Below are 24511 nucleotides of genomic sequence, written 5' to 3' on the forward strand. Positions count from 1 at the left end.
CTGGTTTGCGGATATAGTGGATTCTCTTTTCTTTGGTGAAACAGTAAAACAGGGTGCATCCTCCGCACACAACAGAGGGCATGAGAACTAAGCTGCCTTTTCTACTGACTTAATGACTCTCTCTGCTAGAGGGTTACATGGCACCACGGTGATAAAGACGATACAACTCAGCCACCCAGGTGGCTAATGGCACACTGCAATTAGTAGCATGTGTTAGCTGGAAGCACAAGATGCTTCTTTTCTAAATAGCACTTAGATGCAACAGTATGAGATCCTAAGCCAACCCTGGGGAATCCTGCCATGGCCAGCAGGATTTCTGGAGCAGTGGACACATCTGTCAAACTCACTTAGCAGCTCAACTAAACAGAGCAGAGAAGGATGGTAAGGGTAAATTCAATGATGACTGTAAAATTTTTCCAGGTTCTCTGATTCAGCATAAATGCATAACACTGGTACTGATACCCTGCAACAGCCACATGTGAGGAAAAAAGAGGAAACCCCAACCCCCAGAAAAATCAAAATGCTGCATTAAAAACAAAATTTGAAGTCTTACAGGGTTCGGTAAAAGCAACCCTTGTTAGACGTTTCCTTTAGTGAGAAGAACCTCATGCTAGAAATGCCTTTCTCTTCCTTTCTGTAAAGATTTGAAATGGCTAGAGCATGTGACAACTCTACAATGTAAGTATCTATTTCTGACCAGTGAAAGCACACTGAGACTGCAGCATGGCTACAGATTTGCCTGTTTGGGGGGCTACAGCACAGAGAAAAAGCTTTACAAATTCTGACATTCCCAAGACAAACATACATAGTCAATCCCCCACTCTTATAAACTGGCATCCTCTACTGAAAAAAATGAATGAGGCTGATAGCAGGAGACAACGTGGTCTTTCTCAAAAAATCTAAAGAAAACCTTCAAAAACAGAAGAAAAAATATCTGAATTAAAGCATAGGTGAAAACTTTAAACACAAGGATATTTTTTAGTATTACTTACCACATTCTCTTACTAATGCTAAAATCAAGAAAATTAGCTTTAAAAATCTCATGCTCTCTCTTGTGATAAACATAATTCAAATTTTTAATTAAAACTTACAATACTGTACAATAACCGTCATCTAGAAAGCTGGTCAGTTCCTCAGGCAGAAAACTAAACCACTGAATTAAAAATGCTCCTTTAAAATCTTCACAAGGTACCGTGTCAATGCAAAGCTGATTGAAAATTTACTGGTGAAAAGCTGTTACTCCTGAAAATTCCAGTTCATCAAGATAAAAAATGCTGCGGAAGCATATTAATTTCAAAGGATTCCCAACCAAATGTAAGTACTAATAGGAGACTGAGCCTCTTCCTCAGCTGCCAATGTCTGAGCAACCAAGCTTTCCAGTTTTCATCTGGGGAACTGAAGGGGAGCCGGAAAGGCTGCAAACCTGCCCTCAAATTCCCCATAAGGCGGTTTTGACCATAAATTTGGCCAAGGGCTCCAAACTCCCCAACGCCAAGGCAGATGTGAAAATGGAACTACACAGACCCTGATCTATGGATTGTAAGGTCAGGAGCCTAAATGCCTTGAAGAAGGAGAAATATTTTTCATTCAGTTTTAAATCAACATTTACTGTCATGTTTCATTCATTTCAGCAGCAATTCTGGAACGAAGGTATGTAAAAGGAAAAACGGTTGTGTAAGTCTATAGCTTACATCTATATCTACATCTGCCAGATAACTTAACAGACATTACTGAAAACATTCTCACAAAACACAGTAGGACAAAGTTGTGCTACAAAGTCCCACTGCAGAGGTGAGGAACCAAAGCCACACACTGCAGATTTGATAAACACAGACATCTGCCCTGCAGGGTTAGGTGAGAAGAAGATGCAGGTCTCCAGCTGGGTGTCTCAGCCATGAGAGCCACGGGGGGACACAGCCGCAGGCCAAACATGCTGAGACAGCTGCAATGGTGCCATGTGATGTGAACGTGTTCTCCCCAGAAGTTTGTGGTACAGGTGGGATTAATTCCTCCTTACCTCCTCTACCCTTCTCACAAACAGCCTTCCTTTCAAGTAGAGGTCACCCAATTCACTAAAGGTTCAAGGAGATCTAGAAGAATGGCAGTGATTCATACAGGGGCAAAAAATGAGTAAGAAATAAATTCTCAGCAGAATTTTGGTTTAAGAAGGATATTCTTTCAGAACAACTAATTTTAAAATGGCAAGCCAAATTAGACAAGATAATTGCTGGAGGTCTGCTAGGCACTTGTGAAATTTGTTCTAAAAAGTTCAGTACTTTTCATTGACTTACTTTCATGGTTTTTTATATGTTAAGTAATTTCTTCTGTACTAACATACCACACTGAGTGTGGTTTTAAACTGAGCGAAACAATCAATTAGGTTCCAAATTCAAGTTAAATTTGATTTTTAATGGAATAGAGTTTATCTGTTTTACCTTAACTTTTCTATTTCTGTTTTAACAGTCTGTGCACTTAATACATGGAAGTCCTGAGACACTGTGTCCATCTTATCACCATTCTCTTCTATTTGGTACTAGCACAGTAAGTCTACTTAGTACTTTTTATACCCAACAGCAGGGAAGGAGGATTCCAGCAGGTGCTGCAGACACACTAACTGAAAAAGAATGTGAGAAGGTCAGGAAGTTTCAGCTCAATATTATGTAGATACAAATTTCAACATGCTTATTTTCTGCAGTATTTCTCCTACTGTGTCGGGTAACTGAGATTGAAAGAACGTCAATTTGAATCTTACACTGAAGTGTAATTCTGCATGAAGGATTTTTCAAGCACAAGTTAAATGAGAATAAAAATTCAAGAAAGAATGACTAATCTGGTCAATCCACTGCTTTTCCATTTAATAATGCGCTTGCCCAGGATAGTCTGGAAAAGTCTGCTCCAAAGGGTCTTGTCACAGACCTTCTCATGGTTTTTTGTTGCATGCTTGGATGAAGCTATTTACTCTCATTACTTCATTTTGCAACAGTAAGACTTCGACATTTCAGCTCCTAAATTCCACTCTTCTCTCCAAGACAGCTTCTCTATTGACTCATAATTCTTGTATTATGTGCAAACCATATATAAATATATTGCTCACTTTTGCCCTTCCCTTGGCTCTTTATTGTCCCATTTTCTCAAATACTTGTGTTAATTGCATCTTTGTCATATGGTTTCAGGACCCCTTTTAACTTCTCCTTATCCTACTTCATTCCCATCCAGTCCCTCACTTTTCCCTTTCAATGAACTGATGGGTTTTTTCAATACAAAATCCTTAAACTTCACTGCTTTTTTTCTTTCTTTATTCCTATGGCAATCTCCTCTTGTCTCCTCTCTATTTCCCAAAAAATATCACCCTTTTAGACTTCACTGTCCTCCCCAAGCTACGCAACATTTTCCAGCCAAAACCATCTTCCTCGACGAGGAATCTGAAAATACTTTATCCTGTTTCATCTGCTTCCAGACTCTCTCTCCCTTTTGCATCAAATGCCATCTCCTGAAATTGAATTCTCAGTTTAGCATACTCTGACTTATTTTAATGACTTCACATATTGTTTGCCGTCCTGTCTGTTCTTTTCTGAGTCATTCCTAGGCCTACCACTTATGAGCTGCACTCTGACTTTTGCTGTCCTGCTCAACCTTTTCTATCATCCTGCTGTCATCTTTCCCCTTTCTCCTCTACTGCCCTGGCAAGGTCGGACCAGGTTTACCCCTCCCAAGTGAATCACCTCACTGCTTCCACAGCTACTGGAGAGGTAACTAACCTCTTCCTATACTTTATTTCGAATGATAAAATGCAGTAAGCAATTATACTGTATCTTCTCAAAAAGAATATCAGAACGCCAAGATGCTTTGGCACTGATTTTTGCCCCGGTTCTCTCCTGATTACATTTTCTTGTGTTGTGTGCAGTCACTGTGACTGACAGTTCAGATGCTGTAAATGTCCTGGCACCTACAGGATGGTGGATACCAGGCACTGGGCTATGAGATCAAGGAAGCTAAGAGTTATTATCATCACCACCCAGCTGGATAATTGTCCCCAGTTTACCCTCTGCACTGAGGCTCATTCCAGTTACTGCTGTCTCTCGCTGTAGGCTGGGGTGGGATATTAGCTTATTCCAAACACAGTACTGTAGACACTGCCTGTATGGCACCACTGAAATAATTAGCTGCACTGAGCTCACAACTCACATGGGTAATAATCAACATTATGGTCTAAAATCAACAGTGACCTTAAGAAAGGGAAAAAAAAATGTCCCTTATATATCATAAACCTGCAGCTTCATAAAAAGGAGGGAGGCAAATGTTAACCTTATGACAATACCAGAAGACCACAGTACTTTTAACCCACCTTTTCATGGATTTAGGAGAGAGGTCCTTTTCTATATCCTTTGCAGGAGTGTTGTAGGAGTCCGCATTGCATTCACTGTCATCATCATATTCATGGTCGAGCAGTGTTCTTGCCCATGTCCCCATGTCATAGGGGGGCAACATCCCTCCAAACTCTGAAGGCAGGATCTCAGGGTGTATTAGCTGATGCAGGCTGTTGAGGTTATTACCATGCAGGAATATCTGTACGTACACATGCAGGTAAAAACAAAGCGGTATCACAGAAATTGTCAAAGCCCAAATTACATCATCTTGTATTAGAGGATATAGTACATTTTCAATCTCCTGGCTGTGTTGAGCTAACAGAGATGGCCACTGAGGCAACATATTGCCTCTGCCTTAAGCATGGTCATACTATGTTCATAAACCTACAAAGTGATTAAAGCATAAATGACCTAAAATATTTGCAGTACAAGGGACCTACAGAGGGTAAGAACTGATACCTGGTAACTACATGGATGGAAGAGTAGATACAGACTGCCTGTCTCTTGTGATTTGCTCTCCCTAACCCTGTGGATTAAATTAAGGGAACAAATTAAGAACATAAATAATAAATAAAATTAACATTCACCATATACATTAAGGAATACATATAGATTTTCAGCATCCAGCCATGAGCTCTAACAATAAGATAAATAGTGCAGTGTACTGAAAACTCCACTGGAAAGATTTTCTTTCTTAATATGGTGGTACTAGTAACTACCATCCATACTTGACAATAGATAAAGTAAGTAAAAACAGTGAAATAGTTTCCGTGACAACAATGAGGGAGCAGTTGATGGACTATTTTGTATTTTACATCAATGTTTTGGCAGACTGATTTTCATAAATGCTTTAAATTTATATATAAATATGTGTAATAATATGACATCTATGTATATGAATACTTGTATTTATGTTTGTGTTTAACCTTATTGTCTCTCCGCAGACATCTGGTATGTGTGACCAATGAGCACTAGAAACAGAGCACCTCTGGATTCGGACAGCCTTCTCCCAACAGACACTAGGGATCTGCAGACTTTCCACTGGGAGGAAACATCTGCTCTTGGGTACGGCTACACAGACAGCTCACAGCACCTATTTCTAGACTAGCAAGTAAGATGGGCCAGGATCCACCCTTTGGGACTAGGAGCAAGTGCCATGGCACAGTTCACATCCATATGGTTAAACTCCTTTCAGCTCACCTCACCCATACTGCTCACTGGTCCATGCCATCCCCAAACTGTTCCTGGGCAATGCCTAAGAAAGCACTAGCTGGCACCAGCCAGTGCCCTGCCAGAAAAGTGTCCATATAATTAAACAGCAGGAATGGCAACACCCAACACTTTTTAATTGACTAGCACAGAAGCAGCCAAGAAGGCAAGGTAGGATGTTGCCTCCTGACAACTGTATGCTGGCTTTCATTCCCCACAGGGCAGGCGGGGATGTGACCACAGACAGACATCGAGCACTGTCAATTCACATTCCACTTAACCTTGCAGGGACTCCTCTGGACAGCTATACCCCTAGCATGATTTTATCAAGAGCTAAATTCAAAAGGCAGAAAGAGAAAAAGCCCATATATACGCTTGTCTTGTATTGCTTATTTCAGCCCATCTTCCAGTCAGCTGTGGAGACAGGCAGCTTAATATGACCATGCAAACACAGTAATGTTCTTTCATCTCAGAAAGGAATTTATCCTTCTGTGAAAGAACAAATACTAATGGCCAGCGTAATTTGTTTTATGGTGCCTTTCCAACTGAATGTTTTAGCTCTTAGCAAATTTTTTTATACATGCCTAGTACTATATTTATCTGAATATAGCCATCAGTTGCAAACCTACCAGGCACATTAAAAAAATACAAAATAATTCAGGATAAACAACAGATAAATAATGAGCCTGATAAAATTCAGAAGAGAATTTTTTGGGGGTTGGGTTTGGATTTTTTCATAATCATTCATTCTCCCTCTAATGGACTTTCTTAAAGCTGATTTTAAATTTTATGTGCTGGGCATAACATTCTGACACTAAGATTTGGACTCTAAATCAATACTTAACCAAACTACTTCTTATAGGCATTCAATAGTGACAAAAAATGTTTGTAAAAAGTCAGCATTTCTGAAAATATATGCCACTGATTTGGGTGTCTAAATAAAAATTTAGATGTTAACTGATAATCATCCATGTTCAACTGCCTTGTCACTTATTTTTCATGGTGTAACACGACCATGAGCTGTACTTTACTACCTGGTTATGCATATGCAGCACTTGACTTAAAAAGGCCTCAAACATACCTGGCACTATAATGTTCTTTGTTGAAGCTGTAGTCAACAGAGTGCAACTGAATCCTGCAAAAAGGGTTTTCGTTTGCATATTTATAACAGATATTACATAAAAGGCTGTGTGATCTATAGTTCAAAAATCTGTGAATACCAGAGGCCTCTCAAGAATAATCTGTCAGTAAAAAACAGCTAAACACAAGGATCATTGCGGCCTTCTAGACTGTGTTTGAGGAGAGAAAATACAGAGCTGCTCAGAGAGCTGAACCCATAAAAAAAAAAAATCTCACATTCTTCATAGTGGCTTTGTATGTGATGCTGATTGTGTTTTCCTGGATGACAAATCTCCCATTATACAAATAACACCATCTTCTGGGCTATCACCACCAACCTCTAATTTAATTGCACTGATGCAAATGCTGCAAATTCAGCAACGTCTCAGAGACTGCTCATGCTTATGCACAGATGCATGCACACAAATTTCCTTTCATTGGCTTTCATCCAAATCAGTATTTGCAAACTACTATATACCAGATGTGTACTTTAGTTCATGCTAATGTCAAGGAAGTCACACTAGGAAAGGACTGAATACTCACTACCTCTGTTCTTAAAGAAAGAGAGAAATAATTTTAACAGAAATTGAATAGAATTGAATTAAATAGAATCTTAATATGAACGGTAATGCGGGCAGTATTTTTTTATACAACCCCAGAAGAAAGCATATGTTTACATTTTTAAAATACATTTAAGTGCACTGCTTGACTGTGTCCTTAAAGGATAATGCTGTATAAGTTTCTAAAAAAGTTAAAGATACAATGCAGATGTATTCAAATGCTTTCCACCACTAGCAAGATATATTGTGTATATCTACTTTATTAGAGCGTGATACAACTGCTGACTACAACTGCCAGATAATAGACAATTAAACAGAAGAATACCCTTTTTCGTGTCTTCTCCTTTAGAAAGGGCCGTATAACTGTGTAGAGGGCATGGATGTACCACGGCTGATTGACGAAATGTATTCCTCCAAACCGAGCTGGAAAGCTGTCCTGTATGTCATAAAACAAATGCATACAATGTAAGTTGACTCTTAAGAGAAGTTGCATATGCACCAAATCTTTTTTTTTTTTTTTTTCCTTCTGAATGCTTTCATTTTAATAATCAATCTTAAACAAGAAGAAACATTCTTCAAAATTGTGACCTGTCAGTTGAGTTCTAACCTTCCGCACCAAAGAGCGCCACAGCCTGGACAGAGCAGTGAGGAAGCGTGCTGAGACAGCTATGGTATTCAAATAAAGGCACGGCATTTCTAACTTTCAGGAATGCTTTAAACATTGATGATTTGCCCATAATTCATCTGTGCAATATATTTTTCTCTTTTCCACTTCTATGGATTTTATTCATTTTTAATGGTAACCATCTCAACCCTTCCAGTGTCACTGAAGAGCACTAGAAACGTTCCTCGTTTCCACCTTAAAAAAAAAGTGTAAATCTAAACTACTGTTCAAAATGTCTCCAATATTATCCATATTTCATAAAACTGAGAATGCATTAAACATTATGCATAAACTGTTATGCAATATCCATGACAGTAATTCTTGTCACATAGTCAGGGGCCTTCTGGGAGCTTGAATGTAAGGATAGCATATCTGTATTGAAGTAATGACTTTTCTTTTTTCTTGCTGAAAAACACAAGGGGCAGACTAGGAAAGATTCTGATCTGCATTTTCGATTTCTAAGTCAAGAGAATATGCCAGAGGGTTTGACTGTTTGAAGAGGGCAGCCACTCTGTCCTGAAATACTATTGCCAAATTCATCGCGTGTCCTCATTTTCTGTTTGCCTGGCTGATCATGTGCACAAACAACACAGTAAGCAGCTGCCATCTCCCATGTTGCCGAGAGTTACAGCACTGAGCAAGGAAGCAAGAGGTGTAAACAGGCTGTAAGTCGATGCATGTCCCCTTTTGTTTTCATGGGTTATGTCAGAACCTTCTCAGTGTTTAGGTATACAGACTCACTAAATTAATCCACTCTAGGCATCCATGGTAGTCACTTAAATCAAAACCGGGTTGCTCACAGCAGCAGCAACTCCTGTTTGACAATACAGGTACAAACAAGGATGTGCTTCCCAGCTATGCCTCATCCTCCTCCTCTTCCTCCTCCTCCTCCTCTGTGGATGCAGTAAAGGCAGCTTCAGGTCTGCGTCAGTGGGATCAGAGGCTCAAAAGGAGGCAATCAAACAATTAGCCAGGGCACTCTGTGCAAACAGACATCTTTTGCCTCCTCCAGAGGCAAGACAGCAGGCCATATAGAAGCATCCAGCAGTCTAGATATAAACAACAAAGCACCATTTGAAGCACACTGATTTAAGGTCATACAGCACACAGCAAAAAAATGACCAAGAAAAAATCATAAACTATATTAACCAATCAAAAACTGTCAGATAAGGAAGGCAGGAACCGTAGGAAGGAAATCTTTCATGAAATGTCTCCAGACAGGATCATACTTTGAAAAAGTGCGTATGCCTAGAAACCTCCTTAGTTCTGTGAATGTGTCCAGATCTGTGGGAATAATGAAGCCTGAAGAGGTCACTTGCTCCTCTCAAATGTACGATTCACATACTGGCAGGCACTCCTAACCCAGGGGGTCTTTACATCAGGGTGTCACCTGCCTCCAAAGTGCAGCAGCTTGGTGGATCAGCAGATGAGACATTTTCCATCTGGGAGGAAATACCTTAACAATAATCTACAGGGAGGATGACAGCTACAAACATGCACCACTTACATCTGGCTGGCCACAGCACAACAGTCAATGCAATTAACAGTCTATTTTACAGATTTTCTCCAGAAACAATTGATTAACAACAGCCTTGAAATAAAGCAATCCTACTGAAAGACTGTGTTACAGAAGCCTCATCTTGCTAAATGCCTAGTTCCTGTCAGCGCTGAGTAAATGCCACAGGACGGTTGATAATTTGACATGTAATTCACCCTGTTCAATATCGTAAATCCCTGAACACCATTTTGAGAACATAATCTCTGATGTACAAAAAGTAGTAAATTATGTCCCTATCACAGCAATCCAACTAATCCATTAGGAAGGATAAATCACTGGATGCCACCTTAACCTTTAGCTGCAGGAGATACCATTCATCTACAGAAGGCTGTGTTTCTTTGGATTATCATGGCTGTTGCTCCAGAAGAAAAGTCCAGTGCAGCATGCTCTGTACCATGCACAAAAGAGCATACACTAGAGCTGCAGAAGACATCTTTTCTAGTTTCACCCAGATGTCTTTCAAGATCTCTTCAGAGTTAACTCTGAAATGGTAATTGTGCTAAGCCTCCTGAGAGTCAACCACTTTTTATAATGTAGGCACTAGGGAAGACAGCAAAGCAAACCAGCCATTCCTGGCCACATGCCTTCCTGCATGACTTTGTAAGCTTTTGAATTAATACAAGTGCCCCAAAACTTGCATGCACAAAGTTTTGAAATATTTGTTCTTTATTGCTCAAGAAAATGTCTCACACAGAAACTGAGGAAAATTTGTGAATGAGAAGATCTCAGCAGGCAACCAGCTGTGCGCACACACAGATTCAGAGCAGAGCGCCAAAGGTATTTGTATTCTACCACAGGCTCGGAATGGATGACTTGTCAATACTCAGTATCTTTACAAAGATATTAAATTTCAAGCAGATAAAAGGAGTTGCTTTAGAAAGTACCACTTTAACACTTCCACTATCTTTTCCTACATCTTGGAAACCATTTATGTGGAGGATCATGAATATATGTGGAATGAGCCTCAAACAGTAGATGCCACTTGATATTAAAAGGCAATTTGTCTCAGTGTTTTTCAGCAATTCTAAAAGCATTTTCCAGAACTGACTAAAGAAGTTGGGTATTTATCACTTTCTGTGACTGAACTGAGGTGCCCAAATTCAGGAGTGCTTTCTAAAGTGTAATTAGGACCCCCAAAATTTGGGCCCAGAAAGAGAAAGGGTGATTTGATCAGAATGACCCTTCATTGTACACAGTTCTGCAACTAGAATTCAAAAGCTGCTGAATGCAGATCCAAAACCCAATCTCAACAGCACCTGGTGAGAAAATAAAAAAAGCGGAATAAGCAACTACAGCTGCTGGAGAAATTCATGTCAGAAGGTTGTCTGACTCTTCTCAGACATATCTGACTTCCACATGGGAATCTGCCAGACAGATGGCTGTCCTACACAAACAGCAGGTAGGAATTTCTTCCACATCATTGATTCTTGTGGGTTTTATATAGATTAAGTCACAAGCCTGGTGGCAGTCACAACTGCCTTTGAAGACATATTGTACTCAACAGAAAAGCCTGTAGCCCATGAATCACATGAATTCTAAGTAAAAGGAATCCCATGCCAAAAAACAGTAAGAAAAGGAGATCAGCCATGAAGTAAGCTGTGTATTTGACTGGAAAAGTAATAAATCTGATGGGGTATTACCAAACCACTAAAAAGAATTAATTGTATATATACACCGTGTGGATTTTTTTTAGCATTCATAATAACCTCTGTTTATCCAGCAGAAGACAACCTAAGCATGTGTCTGATGAACACAGTTTGGGACACGGCCACACCACAGACACTGGCAAGCAGGTAGTTACTCTTATGGACCACAGTCCTTGTGATACACAGCCTAAAAGTGGCAATTGTGGGCTGCCAAGGAAGAGGCAGACCGCTACTACCGCTTGCAGGACAGGGATACTACCAGTGCATGGCAATCTCTAACATTTATAAGCCAGCACTGGAGAATGATCCCAAGCAAACTTCCTCACCAGGTTTCCATCTCTAATGACATGGTTCTGCTCAGTCACAGCACAGCAGTTTTACCTCTCTGCCACACATCATTTATATAACCTGTCTCCAGAAACCTGGCACACGCTAAGAAGCCAGGTCTCTACTTGCCAGGCACCACATCCCACCCTGGGCTGGGCTTGGCCATACCCTAGGCCAGCCCTCAGAGTTTCATAAGAGGACCTGCGCTCTGCTGTGGCCAGGATAATTTACAGCACTCATAATTGCAGCACACATAATAACAGCAAAACCAGTATATGACATTTTCAACAGCACCTAAGAGAGGAAAGTGCCAAATTCCTAATGAAAATCAGTGTGAGTCTTAGTGGTGTCAGAACAGTTACCATAGAGATAATAAAAATGACCCACCTTTTTCATCGTTACCAAATACAAAAAGTTAAAGAACTTCTTAAAGCCCACATCACCCTCCACTCCCTGGGTATCGTGTCTACATGTAAACCTCTGAAGTCTACTTTTAAAGAATCAGCCCCCACAGCTGAAATCAGTACTGGAGTCAAATTTGTGTGCACAGTTCTTAGAAATGTAGGCTCAGAAGCTGCTGGGACCGCTGTGGCTCCAAAAGTGCATTGGCAGCCCAGCCACATAAGAACCTCACAAGCATGTTGTACACCACCTGCGAAGAGCCCACCGAGAAACACCTTGCCACATGCTAACACTACGAGAGTGCTGGGGCACATATGCTCCGGGGTCATGTTTGAGGGTTTGCTGTCCTTAGGGGCAGTGAAACTGGTTTTACGGACATTAGAGGCATCCTCCAAAGGACTCTCTAAATAAATATAATGAATACACTCACACGCTTTACTTAAGACTGCGCTTGAGTGCTGTGATGAATTCAGGCCACAGCATCTGCAGACGACAAGAGGCTACAGAGTCAAATTGTGAAAACTGTACTTTCATAACAAAAATTACAAGTACAAAGATAGCATATTGAATTATTAATATCATAAACATCACTTAAGCTATTCCTGAAGATAATAAATTCAGGTCTCCTCCAGCTATTCCAAAAAGTCGAGCACTTCAGGGAGAAAAAAACCACAAAAACATTAGGATGAACCAAAATAGTATTTTTAGAATGGAAAGCTCCTTTAAAAGGACACTGAAACATTCTGCCTGATGCAACATGCAGCACAAATAAACAATTTCTAGCATGTTAAAGAGGAAACTATGGAAAATTACAGCAAGAAAAGGCTCTGATTCGAAGGAATATTTCACTTCCTTAGTACACCAAAAGCTGAATTACCAGAGGAACCAAGAGCCACTGCTGTACACATCAGGGAAGTAAACCCCAGTCTTGCTCCCAAACTGTAACTTTCACTGAGGGTATGAAGAAACAAGGCATGCCTAATAGCAAACTTCCTGCAGGCATCCATCCATGACAAGGGTAATTGCAGTGTCTCAAAACAAAATAACTTGTGTGTCAAGACTGATCACCTGTGCTCAAGGTATGGCCTTAGACTGGGACACAATCCAATGGTATGGTAGGACGAGAAAGAGATGGAAAAGTGAATCTGTGGATTCTAAAAGAATTTGAATTGTTTTGTTTATGAAAACAAATACTGGAAAACAGATGCTATCTATAAACACACGAGGGAGGTGAGGAAAGACCCTTTCAAAATAAAGGACAACCTAACTTATTTTGAGACAAAGATTACTAAATGATGAGGAAGCTAAGCTTCAGGTTGTCTGTAACAACAGGGGACTTCACCTCTGTCCCTCTGTGTAAAAGCTCTTTAAAGTTGAGATTCAAAAAAAATTCCAGGTTTCAATGGTGGTGAAAATTCGTTTGATCCCTGGAATAGCTGCATTAGTGGCTTCCCTCTGTAAGCCTACGACGTTCTCTCCTAGCTTGAGAGGTTCATTTTTATTAAACAATGCTGAACCATTTCTAAGACAAATAGTGCCCAAATAAATTTTTGTTACTGTGTTCAACCAAAAGAGCACTACCTAAAGGCAAATTAACATCATTCAGTGACATTCCTACAAAATAAGATTTAATTATCTAGAACTGGATGTTGTCATTTTGCTAAGAAACTTCCAGTGACGCAATCTGACTTTTGGCAGTCCTCCTTTTCATTTCTATTAGTCATTTTATCTTACTGCTCATATAGGAATACATTAAATTGAATGAAATGAGAAGAGATATGGTATCCACCCAGTGAGAATATTGCTCTTTTTATTGAAGTAGCTGTTTTAGTTTCAAATAATCTTCCAACTTTCATTTTAATATGCTACTCATACAATGGTTAAATTAATTAGGTAGACAGGGTTTTAAAAGCCATCTGACCATGTGTCTGCATGTTTATATATATATATAGTAAAATTAAAGATCCACATGGATTTTGTTTTTTCACTATTTGGATTAAGTGCTCAGATCCCTCTCAATTTTTTAATTAGATAGGCTTGATAAAGAAAATATTTTGTAAAAAATTTCTCATTGTCACTTGAAATTACTTTATTCTTGCAAATTAACTTCAAAGAGGTTTGGGGCTGATTTTTTTAAAAGTTTTAATCAGAATTTGTGTGAAATTCTTTAAGCAATTTTTGCTTGTTTTGACAGGGGCGTGGAGTTTTGGGTATTTTTCTTCCCCTTGGCTCATGTGTTTAGTTTGAAACTGGAAAAATGAAGGCTTTAATTTTAAAAAGGAACTGAAAAATGCTGTTTTCCAAGGACAATTCTATCTTCAACTACCAACACTGTCTTTTTTAAGTCTAAGTAACACTTCATTTGTAATGGGAGATATTAAAAAGGGGGGAACTTTTCACAGCTTGATGCTGTTTTCCAAATTGGCAAAGCCAGAAAAACAGTAAGAAATGATGGTAGAAGTAGGTTTTTCTGTAGTGTTTTCTTTCCCTGTGATGAATATCATTCTTTACAATAGGCAATTATCAGATGGCGATTTCTTCTGTGGAAATTCCCATAGGGGAAAAAAAATCCATTTTCCAGGCAGCTTGTGAATGTCTTATTAGATTAAGATTACAGACAAATGGAAAAAACACTATACTGCAAACTGCTGTGCATAAATATAGTAACAATACTTTGATAATGCTGGTGGAATAAAAATAATGCGGGAAATACACTGTTCATAAAAATTCCATATGCAAATGACGGAAGGCAGAAGTCTTTGGCCAGGGACTGTATAGGAGGAGACGAAATGCCACACCAGCATCTCATCTTGTACCTCCTTCATCCTAAAGTCACCCTCTGTTAGTGAGGTTATTCTGGTGCCCAAGACCACTGACCTCAGGATTACTGCCACTATGCCTTCCATCATGCAAAAAGCCTCCCACAGCCCTGAGGCCATTTCAAAGAGGAACATCAGTAGTTATAAGACCGCTCCCCTGCACCCCCCCACCCCTTCTGTCGTGCCTGACCAACTTCCAAATGGAAGTAGGCTAAATAGCACCTCATCTAGAATTGCCTTAGGGGAGCTACACTTATTTGTTCTGTTTTATCCAACTAGAATGTGATCTCTTGTGCTATCTCACCTTTCCTTCATAGCTGAAGGAAGGAAGGAAGGGAGGGAAACCTTAGGATAATGTTAAGACAAGGATTGAAATAAACAATGACGAGGCAGAAACCATAGAAATAAGATAAAAACGAGGAGCAGGGAAAACAGGAGAGATTAAATTAAAAGTAATTCAGGGAGGGATATCAAGAAATTACTATGACGCACAAGAGAAAAACATATTCATCATGTTCCTTTTCTAGCCCTTCTTCAAAACTTGCACAGAAAGGCAGGGAAAGATAAATATATAGTACTCCTACATGGGGAACCCATGTTTTACAGTCACATGTCAAGACTGATTTTGCAGACCTGAAGTCAAATAGGGTAAGTAAATACCAGATCTTATGCCTTCCATGTAATTTCTGTGTATCACCCAAACTGACAATTTCCCAGAAGAACCTGAGCTAATCTATGAATTTTTAATTCCAGATTGGCTTCTGCCAGCATTTGCAAGAAGCTACATCTGAACTGACTATCCTTAGTGGTATATCAGTATACCTGTCCAGGCAATGGGGCGTGCAGGTCTGCAGAGGGATAGGGTGAACAGAGATACTGCACAGAGGCAAAAATGCACGTTTCCTTTCACGGCAGTTTTCAAACAACATTGCATAGCTTTGCAGTGCCAACAAGTTACTAAGTTAAAAGATACCAATTCTCCAACCAGAATGTTCACATTTTTTCCCTGGAAATGGAGAATTCTAAACTGTTGTCTACAATTTCATTATCCAAAGCTCGTCCAAAAATGCAACTCTCTGTTTCAGACAGGATGCATTAAAATTGGATTACCATTTTATCAGTTTCAGTTGACAATAATACAATAGACTAAAAACTGTAGTGATTCAAGTTATTTCATGAGCCATATGTTTCCTCATACTATGAGGAATCAATCTCCAACACTGCAGTAGGCACTAAGAGCAGTAATCGCTTTTGCCATCCAATTTTAATCTACCACTCCATGCAAATGAGAGTCCTGAGAATTGAACTGAACTGTAAAATTGGAGGGATAGTGATTTAAGAAAAATCAGCTGAGGACAGCCACTGAGATCTAGAATGCAGCATAATTAAGCTTTAAATTACTGGGGAAATTAAATAACTGACTTGAGATCCATTAATAAGTATTATATTTTATTAAAAGTAGAGGTATCATGAACTATGCAGCACACAAATTTCCAAGAGGTCAGTTCCCAGCAGTACAAAACCATTTCCAGTTCCAAAAAGTGTTCAAATGTCTTTGTCATACTACAGAATGGAGATTTATTTCAGCCTTTCAGCTTCAGGAAAGCCCCAGTCTGAACTGTTCAGCTACACTTTATCTTCACAAAGGTGCTTGAAAAGATACGGCTTCTGTGTGGTACTCCACCTCAGCTTCCCTCCTCTTCTGCGCTTCTGAATGACACCTGGTGGTACACACACGTAAAATGTTCCTGGGAGCCCAGGGAATTTCAATATTGTTTGAGGGAGAGCTGTCATTCCCGTTATTACTCAGGAGGATTATAAATCACTGTTGTTGAATTCTAACTTCAGGCATCAATCGCCTGTCTTTTCAAAGCCATATAAGCATGGCTGTGTCTGCGTTAGCTGCTATGGAGGAAACCCTGCCAGTAAAAAAACCCAGGATTCACAACAACCGGGCAAATGAATTTATTTGTTTCATTATATATATCTAGGACAAAGCTAATATGTTAACTGTGCTATCAGGATGTACCAGTAACGAAGAAATGTGCTGGTAGAGTCTATCCTAAAATCACACTTTTGGAACTCTTGAAAATTCATATCCAAGGAGCTGGAAGATCAAAATCAGAAATGCAGATCTTTCTTGCTAAGATAAAAGTGGAACCCACGTGAATCTCTTCTCAGCAGAAGAAAATAACAATATCCTCAGACCAGACTACACAGATACCCACAGAGGAAAGACCTGACCTCTGAAACCATCCAGAGCGCTGGGTCTAGCGCTGGGCCCCCCAGTACAAAGCGGACAGGGACATACTGAAGCAAGTCCAGCAAAGATCCATGAAGATGACTAAGGAGCCAGAGCACCTCTCATATAATCAGAAGCAATGATATCTGTGAATGTCCAGCATGGAGGAAAGAAAACTCAGGAAGATCTTATCAATGTATATAAATACCTGAAGGGAGGGTATAAGAAGCCGGAGACAGGCTTTTTTTCAGTGATGCCCAGTGACTGGACCAGAGGTAATGGGCACATACTGAAACACAGGAGGGTCCTTTAGAACCCAAGGAAAACATGTAAGAGTGCAGAGCTCTGAACAAGTCAGACACTGATGAAAAACAAAGTACTGAGGTTATGCCAGGTCTTTTTTAGCTGATATTTTCGAAAAACACTTCACTTTCCAAAGCTGTGCTATTTTTGATGTTCATCATCAGCCAGAGCAACCAATGTGATGACAGGCTTCTCAAACTAAATAAAAAACAGATTTGCAGGTATATGTTAATATTTACCCTATGTAATGTACTCAAGCTGCTTGACTTGCTTGAGATCACTGATCTTTTCATCACAAGTGACTGCCGAAAATGTGTACAGCTTACTCCACCTAAACAAAGGTTTACCTTACTTGAAAACCCTGAAGCTTCATGCAACACACTCTCTGAACCAAGATTTACAAAACTCTGCCAAACCGTCTGCACAACGCTGAACTGCCTCAGTTTCCAATGGCTGGGAATGAGCTGCTCCCTCAGTTACGGCTCAACACCCACCTGCAAGCCTAGCTTTTTGGAAATGTCAGAGGGCAACGCAGGCAGCTCATAGACCAGGGAAAGCTTGCAACACTCAGGTTAACTCCATTCATTAACAAAGCCTCTAAGAAAGAAGTTCAGTTTCCATTTTAAGATCTACTGTTTACTGCGACGCTCTTAGCTCTACCAACGTAATAAAGCACAGTTGCATCTGAAAGTATGTTTTTATGCTCTACTGTTAAAATTTATTCAAATTGTAGCATATTAAGTCCAATGCAGTATACTAAACAGTATAACCTACTTTTTACAGAAAGCTTAAGAATGTGCACAAAAAGATCCTACTTCCTTCTCCTTCCTTCCTGCTTTTCTGACTTGGCCATCTTCTGATTTGCAGCCTTTTCCACAGCACAGCTTAAAATTTTCTGCTTTCTTATAGTACTGTCATCCAGTGTTAGTGGTTGATGCTAACAGGAGAATTAAATCCCCTGTACAGGGACGATGACATATGGTATGCCTGAATAGACTTAATAGAAGGGAGAGGCACCCTGTTGGCTGTCGCTTGCTTCCCATCCATTAGCAGCATACACTGCATTGTGCCACGCCATCCGGCACATACATGCTGTAAGTCACACAACCGTGCAACCACCATCTACTTGTCATTCATGCTACAGCTGCAAACACCCCTGCTGTGACCGCCATGTGTACCTCAAAAGGAGTCTGAAAATACAAAACTCCTCACTTCACTGAGAATATTATTAAACTATAAACAGCTTCTACCCCTGCTTAACTGAACAGTCAAGAGTCATTCTTCAGCAACTAAGGAAAGCAACGTATGCCAAGCTGAAGCAAAATCAGAGCCACTGTTAACGTAAGTAGATGTGGCCTTTCCCAACCTGTCCATTTGCAAAGGCATGTCATTGTTGAGGGTATCTGGAGAGCCTGTCACAACACTCTCACACCTCTATAAAAAACAGTTTAAGCAAGCAAAATCTACTGTTAGGTACTAACAGGTGTGGGGTCACAGCAAGAGACAAATACAGACCCAAAGTGTACAACATTTGCTAGACATAAGGTATTTTCAACTGCCAAGGAACAGAACTGCACAGAAATCTAAAAGGAATGTGTCAAACAGAGTATGTGCATGTGTCTGTGTATAAAAATCATTATGCCTCAAACATCAAATTAATCTCTTAATAATTTATTACCATGGATAATTTGTCAATTTTCAGTAGCCTATTCACTATAATTTAAAATAGATTTAAGAGCTCAGACTATCAGCATAGGACAAAAAAAGGAAGGCATTTCCTATCTAGGAACCAGAATCAGTTCTTTGTGTCCTACTGGTAGATCAATTATGTATTAGAGCTGCTGCTGCTTGACTTTTAATCCACATTAGTTCACAGACCTTGAGCAAATTTGATGTTACCATATTAAAAGGGGAAAGCACTAGAATAAGCGATGCAGAAGAAAGAAGGAAAACACATCAAGCAAGGGGCCAATTAATCAGCCAAACGCCGACAATGGAGAGACAGGCTGCCTACTGCCAGCACACAGGGAAATAAGAAATGCACAGATAATTCATTTAAATTCCCTTAAATGTAATAAATCCCATTTGGAATAACCATAACATCATTTTTAGTATGTTGCACTGTTACCCTTCTTTTGGCAATTCAGGCAAACAAATCTGCTGATGTCAATATATGTGTACATTGTAGTACTACAGATCTGTAATACCTGTTAGCCTGAATGAACAACAGTTCGAGCCACATTCTAGATAGCAGACACCAGCTGTATGCTTAGCCATTTAAAGATCCTGGCTGTGTATTTACTGAAAGAGATAATTTAAAGCAGTACTCCAGTCAGCTTTGCTCATTTTGGAGCCCAACTGATAAATCTTCACACATAGCCGAAGCATTAAAAAGTCTTCCATTTTCTGAACACAAATTCCTGCATCATCATATCCACTACAGCCTTTCAGCACTAAAATTAAAAGCAGCATGAATATTTAAGTGTTTTGTGGCAAGAATGCAGCAGCTAAACCTGCCAGTATAGAAAATGCAAAGACGACCTTAGAATTTGAGTTCACTGAAATACAGGATGGAGGGGAGGAAAGTAGATGAAAAAAAAAAAAAAAGCGGGGGGGAGAAATTATCTCAAAATGCTTGCTAGCTATTTCTACTGCCCTAGGAGCTGTAGGTTGAGTGCTCTAAGCTTTCATTTCTGTACAATGTTACTTGGTTGAAATATTTTTCCTACGGTGCACAGTAGTCTCTCCTGGAGAGAGGAACAGATACAGCCTAGAGGTAAATGGGGACGTGAGGTGTCTGAATGCTCCACTCCATACTGGCAGCCTTCCCACACTGAAACATTTCAGGTTTGACCCAATTGATACTTGTCTACAGAAATAAAAAATCTCTAGAAGGGAGACACTTTACATAAACATTTTCACTTAGTCTTGACGGAAAAATTGTGACTCGTCATAGAAAGGCTATAGTGTCAAAGTTTACAATGTCTCTGCTTAAATTTTTTAAAGAACTACAATGCCCTTGTTTTTGTGCATATGAATGCAACACCTTGAAGCTATACTAACAAATTCTACCCTGTTATTTGCTGTGCTCATACAAAATGCAAACTTATACCAGGATCAGAAACTGAATTTCATGCAGCTTTGATGTGGAAAGTTACGTGATAAAATAAATCACAGACAAGCGTTATTTGTGCGTCCCAAGACACCCTCAATATTCAAACAGATTGCTTTGTTATTTTGAGCTGTTACACTGCTGCAAACTTTATTGCCTAGTTCTGTGACTGTGGCAGACCTCACACGTGTGAGGTGAGGCCATGCAGGTTAATCTCCAGGAGGCCACAATGCTGCACGATGGTTTCTGGCACTTCAGTAACTGGTTCCTCTCCTTTGGACTCAGCTCTGACCCAAAGCTCCAGCACAATTGAACAGGACTGGTATGCTCACTGGAGCTGCCAGCTTTCAGCAGCAAAAAAGCAACTGAGGTCTTGACCACTTCTGGTTATACAAAGTCCCATGGTGCCATTGTAGAAGTAGAAGCATTAACCCCAGTACCTTAGGCAAACAACAGCTTCAGTAATCTCATTCTGCTTATCTAAATTCTCTCCATACTTTCAGCTGAATTCAGCATTTTTACTGCAGCATTTAGCTGCCTCCAACTGTCACCAAGCATTGAAAAATATCAGACATGACAATTTATTCAATGCAAAATGTGATCATGTCATCACTACAAACATTTAACACTGAGAAGATACATAAAAGTTAATAGCAAGTGGGTCTGCTGAGCTCAGCTCTGTGACATTCCAGTCCTGATCCACCAGCATGCAAGGGTGAGTGCAAAGGCCTCCAAAGCAATGTTTTCCACATACAGCTTGCTCACTTGAAGTCACTGTGGACTTGCACTAGTTTGACTGCATCAGGTGTACTCCACAATCTCCAACTACAGAGACAGGTCTTGCCCTACTAAAGTGTACTGTAAGAAATACCAAGATACACAAAATAACATTTTACAAAACCCAAGCTGCATCTATACTGCACATTTAACAGCACCCAGAAGCATTCGTGGAAGAGAAACTCAATTATCCATACCGCAAAACTGTTGGAGCAAGTCAAAGCCACGTAGCACTATCCCAAATAATTTTGAAGGTAAGCAGAAATCAGGCACCATTCCCAAAATGCTCTTTGGATATAGCCATCTGTTTAGGTTAACGAAAATATTAATAGCCAGGACATAGCCACTCCAGCAGCAGGGAGCAGCCCTGGGCACATTTAGCTTATTAGTACAGGCACAGTTACACTCTCTTAGAGACATTCTCCATTGGCAGCTGCCCATTATAAAACAGCAATAAAACCATGAAAATATGAAGTAATTTTAAATTATTATGCCTCATACAAAGCAAACATATTCATTTCCAAATGTAAGCTATAGACCTTTAAAATTATATTGATTACACAGATTGAACCTTTTAAATGCCACTAATTAAACAGAGTGGCTACTCAAGCACTATGAGGTCTACTGTGTAAATACATATTAAGGAGTCCTGGGAGCTGTTTCCATCAGTGGAAAGCTGAATAGCTTTTTTTTTTTTTTTTTTTTTTTTTTTCAAAAATAGGTATCACACAAATGCTTCTGTTCATATTGCCTGTTGTTGAAACTTTTGTTGTCCACATCCTGTATAGTCTGAAATGGAAACTAGAAATGGCTTCAAGATAAAAACAATTCTCCAAGCAAAATATTGATAATTATTACTTCCTTATCTATAAGTTCTTCAGCATCCCAGTTCCTTTCCTACAGCACTGAGCCAGGTACTGTCATTTATATTTAAGGTAAGTGTTAAGTACGTTCTGTCCGTATTCCCATTAACTCAGCAGGTAACTCAAAGGTTTCAGCCTTAAAAGACTGGGATCGATAACAAAATTGGTACTTGGGGAAAGTGAAGGAGCAGAAAGAGCCCAGTTCTGAACAACAGCCGCAAGTAAGGCACACTAGTGCTTGCTGACCAGCAGATCTGGTGAGAGCATGCAGGGGTTTTGGAGAACCTCAGCTATAGCAACATAATTGCTTCTGAGGAGCTGGACACTGCATCAGATGAGAATCAGGGCCAGTCTGATTACAGAAATTAATAACTCCACAGTAAATAATAATCCATATATAGGGTTGTATATGTTGACACCAATAGGTATTTCTGATGGTCTTGAAGAGTAACTCATCTGGGCTATGAGATTCTCCTTTTTCAAACAAAATACCTGTCTGGAAATAGTTCTCCACTACTGAGTATCTACTGAATGCTTTTTTCTGTATGAAGCTTCATAAGCATAATAATAAAAAAAAATTATCCTCTATCATCAGCAGGATGAACAGCACAGCCCCAATGGGAATAGGAGCTAGGCTAACAGAGAAGCTGAATTCACTGTAAATAAATAATGTGATCAAGACCCTTTCACAGTTTTGTATTTCACAGGGAAAAAAATCAATTTACAAGTATTTATTCTTGGAATAAAGCTCTTCTTCATTGTGTTTTTTTTGACACAAAAGTAAATACAGATGTAGATATGTTCACAAAATATTAAATTATCTTTTCTAAAGTGCTATTGTTAAACAAGTGGTGACAGATTAATGTAACCCAGCATCAAAGCAAAAGCTTGCAATGTGCATTCCACTAGGGCACTAAGTTTATAAAATAAAAACATTGTGGCATCATTAGCAGGCTGTATATAGTTTTATATAGTCCACGTAAAATATGATTCTTCCCTGATCTGTATCTATCATGCTGAAGCGTGTTTTTCAGTACTACACAAAGCAGTAAATTTACAGATGCTATTTACTATCAAAGCATGTGCACAACTAAGTGCATCATCTACCATTGCTGCAGATTAAAAGTATTCCCAGCAAAGATCATACTGCATTGCCCTGGACATGGCTCCTAGCCAGGTAAAGATATTTTTTCTTCAGATCTGAAATAATGCCTGAAGCAAGAATCAAATCAGAAGCCAAAATTTTGAAATTCAAGTAAGTAACTCTCTGTCCAACCTGGCAGGCCTAGCTTTGTTTAAGTCTGCATCAAATTGACACCAGCTCTGATGATCTCGGTGGACAGGCAACCACCGCCAGCTCTCCAAAGCTGCAGGGCTTCAGGGGTGCAGAAGGCTGCACCAGAGCTTGCAGGAGTCCGCAGATAGGTATAGGGGAGGAGACAGCATAAAGACACAGAAAGCTACCAGCATTACAGATGGGAAAGTTGAGACCTTCTGCACTGAAGCTTCTTGTCTAGCTCAAGAGGATGGAAAAGGGTGGCAGAGGTTTGGGGCAGAGGTTTGGGTCAGTTTTGTTGAGAGGCACCTGCATGCTCACTGCAGGTAACCTTTGAGTCTTTTCTGCAAGGATGGAGAGCAGCGTTCGTTACTTTAAATGTGTTAACTAGAAATGTGATTGTTAAAACTAATTAAAAATGTTTAAAAGCAAGGTTTGACTCACTGTTATGTAATAGGGAAATGAGATCTATTTTAGGACTCTGAAAATGAGGGCAAAACACATGGCACACACAAACATGAACCTCTGTCCCCGAGTCCCACTCCACAGCCTGGACCTCACCTGCCTCCAACACACTCATCTGTTAACTGGGAAACAACCTGGAGATTTGACTTTTCAGCACCACCTCCTCTAACTGTACTCCTGATGACTTTTTCTTGCAGTGACAGCTCCTGTTTTCACCCCTCCTCCCTTTCCTTTAGCATATAAACGTGTTACAATACCTTCCACTGGTTATCCCATCTCTATTTTACTGTTAATGCTCAAGAAATGGGATGCCCTCAGTTGCTGCATCACCCATTTCCTCTGCCTCCTCCCCAGTCTCCCCATTCCACACAAACTGTCCTCCCCAGGCTTCAATGCTGTAGGTCACTTTTCACCACCCCAGACAGTTCAGCCCTTACGCCCTGCTCTCTTCCTGCTGAAGATCTGTGGAGAACTCGCTACATGCATTTCACTGTCATCCCTGTGCTGAAACGCAAGTCCCTCCACGCATTCAGTCTTCCACAGCCAAGCCTCACTCATCATACTACTTGGCTGAGATCTCACTAACAGCATTAAGCTCAAATACTCTGTTTTTATTTTCTATAGAGTTGCAGCGATCCCCACAACGCACTTGGCTAGCAAACTCACAACCTTGGGATTATCTGTAAAGTCCTGTTCTCTAACACCATGGCTTCCACTGCAAGACCAACACAACCCTGTCTTCCCACACAAGTGGTGGGGGGAACCTGACTCCCTTACCTTTAACTAGTCTACTGCCACGCTT

At 40.0% G+C, this 24511-nt stretch overlaps 1 protein-coding gene across 2 annotated transcripts in view; it reads right to left on the minus strand.

The window, feature by feature from the left end:
• The window catches only part of CLVS2 (clavesin 2), a 242221-nt gene that overhangs the window by 182955 nt on the left and 34755 nt on the right, over window positions 1–24511 (minus strand). Inside the window, exons 3-4 of one of the 2 annotated variants that reach the window (XM_080389962.1) lie at window positions 7581–7691; window positions 4227–4566 (exon numbers count right to left, since the gene is read on the minus strand). In XM_080389962.1, coding sequence (XP_080246088.1) covers window positions 4261–4566; window positions 7581–7691 — 417 coding nt within the window. In that variant the 3' untranslated portion in view covers window positions 4227–4260. The remainder of the gene's footprint in view (window positions 1–4226; window positions 4567–7580; window positions 7692–24511) is intronic. The other variant, XM_080389961.1, reaches the window with a different exon arrangement.

Source organism: Falco punctatus, assembly GCF_963210335.1.
Source record: "Falco punctatus genome assembly, chromosome: 5".
Classification (NCBI taxonomy): Eukaryota; Metazoa; Chordata; class Aves; order Falconiformes; family Falconidae; genus Falco; species Falco punctatus.